This window comes from Haliotis asinina, chromosome 9, assembly GCF_037392515.1.
Source record: "Haliotis asinina isolate JCU_RB_2024 chromosome 9, JCU_Hal_asi_v2, whole genome shotgun sequence".
Classification (NCBI taxonomy): domain Eukaryota; kingdom Metazoa; phylum Mollusca; class Gastropoda; order Lepetellida; family Haliotidae; genus Haliotis; species Haliotis asinina.
Window position 1 is genome coordinate 22,545,908 of NC_090288.1, and position 13,549 is coordinate 22,559,456.

General features: G+C 41.4%; 1 protein-coding gene across 1 annotated transcript in view; it reads left to right on the forward strand.

The window, feature by feature from the left end:
* The window catches only part of LOC137297168 (leucine-rich repeat-containing protein 74B-like), a 614,612-nt gene that overhangs the window by 150,287 nt on the left and 450,776 nt on the right, over positions 1 to 13,549 (forward strand). Inside the window, exon 5 of the mRNA XM_067829182.1 lies at positions 5,839 to 5,946. Coding sequence (XP_067685283.1) covers positions 5,839 to 5,946 — 108 coding nt within the window. The remainder of the gene's footprint in view (positions 1 to 5,838; positions 5,947 to 13,549) is intronic.

Consider the following 13,549-nt stretch of genomic DNA (forward strand, 5'->3'; position numbering starts at 1 on the left):
CTTCGTGTTGGTGGCTAGAGACAGGGTGGCTGCTTGGTCCTCGGTGTGAACGGCGACAGCAGCGTTTTGTAGATTTAGGTATTTGATTTTGTCCACAAGTTTTTCTAAGAGTTTTCTCTGCGCCATTTAAAGTCCAAGTTCTGAAATATCTGTAGCGGTGTGTTGCGCAGTGGAATTGTTAAACAAATTTTGTAAGTACTAAATATGAAAAAAAGAAATGTGCTCAAGTAAATTGTAACTAAACAATGATATTGCCACTCCGACCAACAAACTAAAAAATGACACCTTTTTCCACCCCGTCCACCAAACTAAATATTGACACCTTTTTTGACTGTCCACCAAACTAAGTTGACTAGATAAGTTATCTGAATTTACACAACTGTTTCAAACTATGAACAATGCCCGAATATGGCAACTATTTGTCTTAATTCTCAACAGTGCAGACCCCCACTCTACTTTTCGACCCTACATCTTGCCGTCCAAAGCGCATATACATGACCCTGCACATGCAAAAAACTCAAAATGCACGAGTCGTGAAAGTTGCGTTTTGATGCGATGTTCATGTTTCTTGAAAAGGTGTGGTTTGGCTTTTGTTTTTCACATATCAAAATTATGAACTAATGTAACCGCATTCTCTTCTGAACATGGTGAGTTGCCCAAGTTGTTGTGGTGACTCAAACTCCTCATCCAGGAGAATGTCTACTGTGTTTTCGTTAAGACCTTTACTTTGTAGCCACTGGGTAAAACTCTTGGCCATGGTGCGCTCACTGTCCGCCAGCTGATGTGGGGTCTCGCCTACTGCTGCACATGAAGGGACACTCAGGTGTTTCTGCCCACTTCCGAAAGCAGCTGAGTTAAACACAAAATAATAGTTCCGTTATTTTCCTCCGTAAATTTGCGTGATCATTGATCCTATGGTTTTTTAATGGGGCATCATATTTCATGTGCAGCTTATTGATGTCTATCGGACGTGTTATAAATTTTGTTGGTGATGATGTTTTTACCCAAGTATTGTTTTCCCTGCCAACCAAAGGTGAAGACCACAAGTCTTTCTTGTTTATCTCTGACATGGAAAGACACATCTTAACCATCCTCCTTGGATATCATTTTTTCTAGCATTTTGTCCAACTCCACCTTATAATACATCAGTCAGGTTATAAAACTAATATAATAGAATCTGCCATAACCCAAACAGAATGATATGACTGTCGGGTAAAATACCATGAGAATTTCAAATGTCGTCCTAGTTTTTATATAAAAGTTATACATTTAATTTGCTTTAATTTCATTTATCATGTTGCTTGATTTTGCCACCACATAAGTCACGTATTGGTCTGTTTTCAGCATGACTTTGTTGTGTTTTGTTTCAGCAAGCTGTTTTTTTCGCATATTCTCGCTCAGGTTTGGTGTGAATCACATCATTTTCTTGAACGAATCCCAATCCATACAGTGAAATAAGGCAAGCCATGGCGTCCATTCCCTTAGGACTTTATCCATCAGCAACCAAATACCATGTTTCATATGATGTCCCAAAAATGCAAAGTACGATAACAAGTCTCTTTTTTTGTGTGATTTCTTTATTTGCGCTGCAATGGTCTAGGGATGACCAATGTCAGTTGTTCCTCAAACTTCTCATGAAATGCTCGCAACCACGATAACAGCTCGAACTGCAAACAATGTATATTTTTGTTTGCATACATCTTGCACCTCGAACTACAAACAACGTCCATTTTTTGTTTGGATGCATTTTCACCCCGAACTACAAACGATGTATATTTTTTGTCTGCATGTATCTCTAACTGAGGTACACCCACATCTAGATGAAACACTTTTTGTCTGCATGCATTTTAGATTACGAACGATGTATGTTTTTCATCTGTTGTCTCCACTCCATCTACAATCAGGCTCTTTTTCCATTGCATTGGGGTTGCCTAAGGTCATAGTACCCTACAGATTTTAAGGCTCCACTAATACCTCTTAAATCTTTCAGTTCTTCATTTACTTTGTCAAATACCAATTGTTTTATATCTTCAATGTCTATGTTTCTTTGAACTTCCATCTTCCACCCTCTCATATATTTTCCTATAGCACGCTCAGTACGTGTGAATTGTAATTCTATAAGTTGTTGTTCCTTTAGTAATTCAGTGAGCTCAGACTTCCTCATACGTAAATACCCCCTCATTCCATGGTCACGTGCTTGCTTTTTCAAATCTTTCACAGTAGGATGTTTTTGATATCTTATCCCTAATAAAGTTAGTAACTCTGACTTCCTCATACGAGAATACCCCTGCATACCACATTCACGTGCACGCTTCTTCAACTCACATACTGTAGCCATGATGTCAGGGTTTATACTATATGTGGATCATTTCTCTAATTGCTTGTCACTTTATCAATCGACCAGCTCTTAGCCGTCGCGCACTGGGTGACTCTGGTATCGATCGATTCACATTTAAACATCTGTTTAGTCTAGGAAATAGGGGAGCCCACAGAGGAGGCTACCCTCACAGGGGGCTTGTGTGAATGCAGACGGGTTGTGTCTGTTTTTGCAGAGTTTGTGAATGAGGGGGTCTAGATCCATGTTATTTATAAGTATATGGCTTATAGTGAATATGATTTGAACCCCCATTCTGTGAATTATCATTACACTTATGTTATGTTATGATGATTCACTATTATTACTATTGACTGTTGATTTATTATATACGTACATGAAGTATTCTTGCTTTCACTTAACTTTCACGTTTTGCTTGTTTGATCCAGTTAACCAGACGTCTCGCTATCCAGATGATTTTTGACTGAAACAAAAATGTCTGGATAAACAGGGTTCGATTGTATTTGATTTAATGTTTAAGTGTTCAAATCTGCTGTTGCCTGCTGTTTAATGGTATTCTTAAAAGGCTTGAAGCAACATCTGCATGTTCATCCTTTGATGTATTGGTATAAAATATGTCTCTATCGTGACTCCTGCGATGAAGGAACTTTTATTTCTTTAGAAAATGTTAAAACCTGCTTTGAGAATACAATGCCAATCATAATCCAATGCTTGTTTGATTGGCATTCTTTGCATCCTTTCCTTAACATCATGGCAACCCCCAAATTCAGAATCATGATAGAATCGCAGAACTTGATTCCTGAGAGCTACCAGCAGTTTGATGAATTTGTCAGCATGGCCTTTGTCTCTGTGGAACAACTCTGTATGAAATTCCTTCGTCAGTTTCAAAGGTCTGGATAAGCCAGAACAGGTGTGTTACACATAGCATGTTTAGGTGTGTTGAATGCCTGATCGCACTCGAGAGACCACTGAAACTTTGATTTCCTCCCAGTTTCTGCCTCTGAATGCTTCTTTAACAATGCATTCAGTGGCAATGCTACTTTTGCATAATCTTTCACATACTTTCTGTAAAAGTTTGTGAGGCTTAAAAATGAACGAACCTGTGATTTGAGTACAGGGAAGGTTTTAATTGCTTTGACCTTTTTGTCATCAACTTGGTCACCTCTACGTGATAAAACATGTCCGAGAAAACTTGTCTGTTGCAAAGTTGCATTTTGATGGTTTCAGTGTTAAATTTGCATGTTTGAGATAGAAGATGACTTACTCCAAATGTTGGAAATGCTCCTCAAGGTTTTTGCTATAAATTATCAAAGCATCAGTGTATACGTAGATCAGCGCTACTCAAAAAATTTCCTTAGCACTTTGCTCATGAGTTGCCCAAAACAAAGTGGAGAATTAGACAAACCCTGCAGCAAACATTTGAATTGATATAGGCCTTGATGGGTGACAAAAGTAGTTTTATGCTTTGATAATGGCACTTGGAAAAAAACATTGGCAAGATCTAAAGTGGAGAAAATTGTAGCTTGGCCATTGCTGATGTGATCAACAACATCATCAAAATCAGGGAGTGGCCATAACATTGGTAAGGTGATAGAATTCGATTTTCTGTAGCCACAAACAAATCTGTATGAGCCGTCACACTTTTTAACTAAGATGATGGGGGTCGAATGCATTGAAGTAGATTCCTCTATTAAATCATATTTGACAAAATCTTCTACCAGTTCTTCAGTGACTCTTTGGAGATGGGGTGATTGCCAATAAGGCCCACACTTAACATGGGGCTGGTTGCCCAGTACTGGAATAGACTGTTTGCTGGCGATTAGATGCCAGACTCTGAGGGTGCAGATTCGAATCCCGAATGGGACTCAACCAAAACAGTATTAGAATTTGTACTTTACTAAGAAAGTGAAATCTCAAATATGACAAATGTTGCATTTGACCACTTTCTAAATAGCGTTGTGTAATCAGACTCCATACTAGCTATGACACCTTATAGTATGTACTGTACTATAATAAAGTATATAGTATGTATCAACTTGTACTTACAACTTTTTCTTTCTTGCTTGCTGTATTTACATGAGTTGGTGGTGCTTAATCCAGTGCTGAGATCAGAGGTGGATGCAGTCACATGTTATTCCATATGTTCTTGTAGCTGGTTGTAGTTAGTTCCTGGGCTCCGAGGTTTTCGAAAATCGTTGATTCTCTGCCAACTGTTATGATACGGGTCTTGGGTCCAAGTGAGGGTTCTGGTGAAATCCCTTATCTAACTGGTGTGCTGGTCTGCTTGGGGGAATTAACTCAGCAAAGAGCCTGAAGTCACAAGAAGCTAATTACAGCCTTATTAACAAGACATAGAATAACAAGGTTGGTGACAGAGAGTTGGTACAACCCTCTGGAATGAGGGCTAGAGTTGGTCTGAAATGGAAGTGTAAACCCTACTGCTGGACAAATGGAGGTGGAAACTATTTAACTACAATTGAAACAATACAAAGATTATCATTTGCTGACTGATACAAAAATGGGTGTAACCTACAATAGCCAATGAAATACAGAATAAACAAAATGGGGTGTGTCCTACCAGAACAACTTCAGTGACCAGACAGAGGGAGTACTTAATCTTTTAATTTCTATTCCAATTGGCATTCATCCTGTTGGCACATTTACTGGATGCTTGATTGCTTTCTCTAGGTTGAATCTTTAACAACCCTTAACTGGTGTTTACATAATGTTATTTTAATTGAGGTGATGGCACGTTTACCACATCAAAGCAGTTTATTACCTAACTAGACATAACCCTTGTCTTAGTGAATGGTTTGTCTTACAGTGGAGGTCTGATTACCTCAGGCTAGGATTTTAACTTCTGAACATCTGTAAGATTGTGTGGTCATAACTTATACCGTTTTCAATAGCATGTCTGTGAGATAAGTTTTATTACTTTTGACTGGAGTCTTTGTCTAAGCTGTTACTGATATATGATGAAACTAATATTCTATATAATATATTTTCCTAATATTTTAATGCTAATGTATTGCTTGAACTGGTTAAAATCAATAATGAATTTTGGTATGTATTATTATTTCATGGTAGTACTCTACAAGGTATTGTATTTGCATGAATTCACAAACAATAGTATTGCCTCTCAGGATAAATTCCCTCTCCTCTCTTGCTCATGGTTTGATTTAGAATTGTACCTTATATCCTTGCAGTACAATGTCTTTTTAAAAGCCTCTAACATGAAATGTGAGGCAAGATGTCATTTTCTTAAAAAACATTTGTCTTCAATGAAACCTTTGATCTGATGGCAAAGGTTTGTATGGGACTCCAGCCTTTCTTAACAGAAGTCCATATTTGTGACAAGGATTTCTGTTACGAAAAGAAAATTTGAAAAACAAAACATATTTTCATAAAATTTTACCAAATAACACTGACTTTTTATGTTGAAAGGGGTCCTATCATTCGCTTTTCTTGTTCTGCTTTTTCAAAGTTTTTTCTGTTTCTTGCAGCGTAACACAGTAACGGAACATGTAGACCTAGCAGACAACTGTGTGGAGGCAGCAGGGGCTTACTACCTTGCCGACATGCTCAAAGAAAATATGTTCATCGTTTGTTTGGTAATGTCATAAACCTTCATTACCTTCAACTAAGGACTGTTTGATGATGCCTTAATCCATAAATGTTGACCAGATGTTGATTCTATGGCACTTGATTGGCAAAAACCACAAGAGTTGTCACTTCATTTACTGGCAGTCTGCTGCAGCTTCCAGTATTGCCTTGGTATGTCACTACATTAGTTATTAGTCAGTCAGTTATTTTGGCCCAGTATTAATTGAATGGAGACCATCATGTGATGACCAGCTCATATCTCAAAAGTAGGTGATACACAAAATGCAAAACAGTGCAATGCAATGCAATTTATTATGCACTTTCTCTTGTTCTTCTGACCTTGAGGTGAAATGACCTTGTACTCAGCACAATTCCAGCTCTCTGGTGGTTGTCCAGGGATTGGGAAAGGCAGGGGCCATGGGCCATTTTTCAAATTAAAATAAAAAATGGCCATTTAAAATTTGGAAGTTTTTATTGAAACAAGATCAGTGGCCCATTCTAAATTCAGAAAATGGCTAACAATCCTGAAAATGGCCCAGTGTCAAAGTTCTCTATCCAAATCCTTTCTCTGTAAATACTGTTACGGTTAAAAACTGCCACAACAAAAGGTTAAAAAATTCCCTCAGAAGCAGCAAAATATAACGCTGACAAGTCTAAAAATTTTCAATTACTTTATATTGAGGAAACAAAGACAAGAATACAATGGTTCACGAGAAAGGTTTTATGTACAATGCAACTGAGTCAAATCTAAAGTAATGGGTCACAAATTTTATGAGAGTGAGATGCTGTTTTACTGTATATAACACAGCGGTCAGGCAGCATGTATGTAGGTCAAATGTTGATGGAAAAGCCTAACAGGTATGTGTACTCCAGTTAATCTCTGTGTGTCCATGTTGTCAACATGATAACCAGCCTTTATATACACAGTCACTGATTCATGAATGCGCGAGTACATATGACCTTCGCCATCAATGTAGAATTTAGTAGTCTCCTGAAAGTACACACAGCTAATCAAAACATTTAGTCAAGAGAACTGAACATTTATGATACAAAATGTGACCCATAACAGCAATAACTCAAAAGCCTAAACAATGTGACCCAATAATGCTTCTTGCATAATCAGTAATACAATATACAGAAAATACAGTAACAATACTTCTAGCAATGTGGCACCTGTCTGTAAATAGTCCAGTTTGGACAAGACAATCTTGTGATCAACAGCATGAGCATCAATTTATACAGTGGGATACAATGACATGTGTCAGCGATCCTGTACAGAAAGAAGACACCTCTTCTCTATGTCCAATACACTGTTGTTAACTGCCACATACTGAAATCTGCATGAAGAAAATCTCTGCCCCATCTAAACTTTAATCCATCTATGTGAATTTCCTCCCATTGTTTGTGGCTTCCTTACTATAATGTGTGATTGGATCATGTTGTAGGCTGAAGAGACATTGATGAATAGTATTCTAATTTTGGAATTGGCATTGTCAAGATGCATGTGGTTTGAGCATATTTATTTCCAACAACACAAATCTGCCTGACAATGCAATGAAACAATGAATAGATTCTAGTAATGGGCGATCTCTTTGTTGCGGCGATAACTCTCCTTTTATAATGATATATGCGACGGTCCAACTTCTTGCTTCTCCTGAGTAGTATAGGGAATGGGGGTTCTGGCTCACTTTCAAGAAATGTCTCTACAAAGCCTTATTTACTAAATAAGACGTTGGTGGGCCCCTTAGCTCTTGCTACTATTACCCCTACTACAAAAAAGTTGGCGGTAATTACTGTGCCTTGGTAGGAGGTAATACTGTGCCGTACGGTACGATCAATAATTCTTCTCTTACAAAACCCCTACCCGGCCCATCCCTCAAGTAGTACAAGTTAGGTTCGTCGGCTTTTATATCCACTTTATCTATGTTGTAAGTTTTGACTGACCATATAGGATCGGTGGCCCGCTTACGGCTATCGCCCTCGTGTTCCCCCGGCTGGTATAGATACCTCACTAGGGCCCTATCTGGTATCTGTTTCTCCTTCCCACGCAATGGAGCGGCCGACTCTGCAACTATTGATTTTAGTTTGATAGCGTCTGCCGGTTTCTTACCGGTGAGACGGGTGACTTCATGGTTGATTGCCGACACCACCTTGGGTAACCTCGTGACCCATTCAGTCGATCGTTTTCCAGGGGTGGTCATCTCCCTAGCATACTGATAGCCGAACAAGCGCTCAGCCAAAGTCCTATTAAATCTCTCAACTATGGCTTGGCTGCGATGGGCTCCGGCCGTGCCACGCCTGACCTTTGTATCGTGTTTGGCTAGCAGTTGTGACACGGCACCCATGAACTCCCGTCCGGGGTCAACTTGTAGCTCTGTTGGCCACGTCAGCGGGCTGCGTTTGTATATGCGTTCAAATCCTCTGGCTACCTGAGCCGAATCTTTCGTGGTCAAGGGTTCGGCTTCCTTGTAACGACTGGCTACATCCACTACGGTTAAGGCATACTTGTACCTCTTGTCGTGGGGTAGGAACAGTAGGTCTGCCTGGTGAATGCTATTAGGTATGTTAATACCGAACCTCCTTCTAGGCACGTAGCGTGGTGCCGGCAAATAGATCTGCCACAGGGCTTGTTTTTCAAGCCACGCTTTGGCTTCCTCCGGGGGTACTCGCGCTAGTTTAGCTAGCTTATCTACTGCGCTAGCTCCTTTCCAGTACCCACGCGGGCTGTAGTAAATAGCCTCAAATTTTTTCATGTCCATACGCGTATGTGTTTATTCCATCAATAGCTATCCAACGTTTCGTGTCCATAGGCGATAGGGACGTCTTGTTTATAGTCAGTCCGTATATCTTATGCCCATCACTTCTAAGTGTGTTCATTTTATGTCTAAAGGTACGGGTCTTGAACAGGGCTTCCTTGAATCTGGCGTGTTTGATGTGTTGTTTCACCACATACTTCTTAACCCCCTTAGCCTTCCGGATCTCACTATTGTCGGCTTTCAGTATGGAGTACATCTTAGGTCTCAAACCTATGTACTCGGCTATGGGCGTGCCAGCACACTCGTCCTTCATCTTACCTAGGACCTTTTTATTTACCGTACTGTGTAGGGTATGGGTCTTAGGGTAGTCGCTGGTGTCGTATAAATCGAGGTGTTTCTTCATGCCCTCGTACACGTCCTCGGTTCGAATCTCCATCAGCAGGGAATCCGTGTCAGTGTACAGCACTTCACACCTGTCGCCGTACTGTTTCTTGAGCTCGTTGTAGTAAAAGTCGTACATCAGGTGTTTGGATAAATTGAGGATGCTCATCCCCACGTAAACAGGCCGGTTGAATTTTATGTGGCTTTTCTTCATGTGTAGGGCAACCAGGTTGTCTGTGAATATCTTACTACGGTTGAATGCTGGATTGGCTATCAATTTCCTGAGCTTGTCTTCCTCACTAGATCTAACCAGCTTCACGGTCACGCGTTTCCTCAGGTTCTCCATAGTCTTACCAAACACCGAGTTGTTCATGAGCTTGTAGAGATTTTTCTCAAAATCACTGGTGGCTTTTTTTCGTAGGTCTGTGTTCATTCTGATGTAGGGCTCCATCCATGGGCTCTGGTCGAACATGAGCACCCTGTGTATTTTGGTCAGCCTCATACCCAACGACAGGTACAGCTGTAGGTTGCGATAGTGAACGATGTACTTGGTCTTATTCATTAAGTTAGGCACGAGTTTTTCAACGTCTGTCACACGACCACCTGACAAGTTATGTTGGTACTCAGACATCCAGTCTGTGTTAACCCTCATACGTTCGGGTGCAAGGGGATAGCTGTTGTGCGATGTGTGTAATTCCTTGGGATACTCTAAGTCAACTTCGAGGATATACCCTTTGTTCGAATCTGGTGCAACCCCCATAACATCAACGTGGGGTACCCATTCGAATCCCCCTGTAGGTAGATACTGACTCATGGCCCAGCCGTACAGGTTGTTTGCGTCGAGGTATAGAATGTGATTGGTTGGTTTGTTAGGATCGTAACCTTTCACGTATTGATTATTTGCTTTCGCGTATCGTTTGGATGCCATGGAAATCCCACCTCGCAAGCCTTTCTCAATGAATAGGTGCATGTCGTAATCTGTGAGCAATTCCAAATTAACTCCGGTCTTTTTAAGCAAGGCGTCCCACGACAGACCTGGGCTGGTGTAATACCATGCGGGGTCGAGTTTATACTGCTTTAAACAGGTCCGCCGAAACGTTTCAAACACGTCGGCTAACAGCAGTACATCTGTCCTCAAGTACAGGTCGTGATAATCACCCAGGTTCTTACAACCCAGTTTATTCCATACGTTAGTCGCGTGCGAGTAATCATCTCGTGAGACGGACGCCTCATTCAGCTTGCTATAAAAGCAGTCAATAGGGGGTAGTCTGGTCTCGGTGAACTTGGCCCAACTATCTATGTACTCATAGGGGTACACACCCTTCCTCATAAGCAGGGGTCTAGTCTCGGCGTCTGTGTATCGATCGGTGATAGGGAAGGTATTGTTGGCCTTGACCAGACTGTCGAGTGACGACAGGAGGAACTGAAACGAGTCAATGAACCTAAGTCCGTTTAAGCTGAAGGAGATGTATCTCTCCATGTTGTTGGGGATGCACGTTATATTACCATCGATTTTCGCGATGGCCTGCATGATCAAGTGTGAGTCGTACCCTCTCAAGTTGTGAAAGACAACGGGGATGTTTATTGTCTTAGGGTTGATTTTAAGCTTGAGGTTGCACGCGTTGTGAGCGGCGCCTCTATACTTACCAGTTATGTGACAGTGATCTCTCACCGAATCACCGTTAAGTGGTGATTCACACACGTGACAGTTAGTGCTACTAGCGTGAGCTAGCCTGTCGGCTCGGGTCATACGCATGGGAGCGATTCTATACAATGCATTCCTAATAATTTTTTCTTCCTCCTGCAAACACTTTAGAAACCTTTCAGCCGCGTCAGGCCCCCTATACACTACCGGAGCTTTCGTTTCCCCGTCACAACGGACGACAATGTATCCAAACGAACAGGCTTTATGCTCTTGTGTCTTGTGGGTGAAGCTACCCCCACTAGGGGGTGTGGGGGAATCCCCACCCACAATTAAGGCTTCGAAGTCGGCGTATATAATATAAGGTACAGACATTTGGTTCTTGTGGTTACTGAATTTTAGGATATTTTCACCTTCCTTAGGCATGTCGACTCGTATGGCCGTCTGCCCCACACCCTGACAATCATCCCGGTGGGATTCTAATAAATCAGCTCGACTGAAACCGTGTAGGCATCGTTCACAGAAGTGGGTCTTTTCTCTGTGTGCCGATTGGTCGTGCAACAACCGGCTGAGATGTTTTATCCATGTGTAGTGATACTTTTCACCTCGCTGGATCATGAATATATTGATAACTTGACGATCCTTCACCGGGCTGACCCTGTGTACTATTGTTGTGTTGCCTTCGTGCCCAAAGACATTTATAGCCAGATTGTTCTGTTTTTCTACTTTAATGATCTGGGATATTGGGGTGGGTTCATCTATACCATCCCAATTAAGCCCATCATCTTGGGGATAGCTAGAAAGCCTATCTGAATTCTTGCCAGCTGGAAATAAGGCTGACCTGATAGCTAACCTAAGGCAATCGTTTCCTCTATTCTTAACGTTTACTATGGCATGTTTGTTCCTATAGTAGGGAGGCAAGGCTAGGTATGACCCGCCTCTGAACGGCACGTAGTTAGCTATGTCTAGATAGACATTATCGATTTTATCTACAGCCCACCCGGACCCCAAGTGTGTGTAGCGTTCTAGGTATTCTCGTATCTGCTGAAAACTTGTATCGATTGATGCGTCAATGGTCTCTGCATGTGTGACGACCTCTTGTTGACCTCGGAAGTAAGGCTGAACATACTCAGTGGTACTCCCAACCTGCTTATCGAGCGACATTTTCACTGTGATCTGAAACTTGATACTTCCTAGGTTATTTAGTTCCTGGTTGACCTTATCAGCTATCAGAGGCTTGATATCTGTAATGTCTATGTTTCTATCAACGTGCATGCGCCAACCTCTCAAATAGTTACCTACAGCGCGCTCAGTGCGCACGAACTGTAGGTCAATAGCTCTATTCTGTCGTAATAATTCTACAAGCTGTGGTTTTCTCATACGGGAATACCCGCCTAAACCCAAATCGTGTGCCTCGGCTTTCAGTTGTTTTACAGTGGGAGGTTTTGCTACGGGGGCATGTGATAACAATGCGGTTAACCCGGCTCTCCCCAGGTTTGAATAACCCGTGTGCCCAAGCTGTTTCGCTTGAGCTTTTAATTGTTTTACCGTAGGAGGGGCTTCTAAACCTAGTAATCTCAACAATGCTGACTTCCGCATTCTAGAATACCCGATAACACCTCTCTGTTTTGCGACCCTCTTGAGCTCGCTTACAGTAGACATCGTGTTTACACCTAAGAGAACTAATGTCTAATTGGTTCACAGTAACCTTATTAATCCAGAAGAGGCCAAACTCGGGCAGCCGGGTCCAATTCTAGTAATTCTGTCAAATCGTCCCACGTACCTGGTAAAATATATAGTGTGGCTGTTTCAATCCAGCACTCGCCTTGGTTATAGTATTCACTTAGACTTGAAAAACGTTCTATATGGTATTGAGTCGCGATATCCCGCTCCCATTCGAAGGGGTGAGTATACTTAAAACCCTCTTTAATCCATACCACGTCCAATATTATCTTAAATCTGAAGCTTCCCCATAAAGCCAGTTCATATTTGAATATGTTTTTAATCACACTTTCCGCAGACATAGCTATACGTAGGTGTGTATAATCTCTAATTGGTTCACAGTAACTCTTAAGTGGCTATCTTGAGCAGTCGCCTACGTTCTTTTATGTAGCCTTTTTTATTCTCGTATATGAGTTGATGTCTGACTACGTTCGCTCCGTGAGCTTTACATAGACAGTAGTGCCCTTTAACCCCGATACCACACACAGAACACGTGTAGTTAGGACTTCCCATATGGAAACAACAGAACCCCTGATTCCTACATTTCCTACCACAGGCCTCGGTCTTCCCCATAAGTATGTATTCGCATCGGTATGGAGCGGGTCTCATGTTTACTTATATAGGTATTTTAGTTTAATTGCTTAGCAACCAACGCAGTAGCTGCTATACCCAACACTATGAAGCCCAGTTCACGATTCATTTGTCCCTTGGATGGTGTGTAGTACTGAGCGAGTGTGGGTTCATTTAGCGGTTCCAATTGTTTACCAGTTAGTAGGTAGTATTCTTTCATTGCTTCATCGACATCGTAGAATGTTTTAATGGCATGGTTTTCACGCTTGAGTTGTTCGTTAATAAAATCGATCCTCTGGAGGCGTTTTTTAACGTACTCGTCCTGTGCTCTTTGTAATTTCTCAGTAGCGAGATCGTGTCGCTTCCTTTCTTCCTGTATTTCAGCCGCGTGATCATCTCGTAGTTTCGAGAAGAGGAAATTACTCCCGGAAAATGCCAGGGCATTCACTAACGCCCCACCGACCATCATAGCTATCGTGGCCATCCCTATATTTATTTCATTATATTATCAGGTATTATTCCTTGTTTTACTAGGATGTC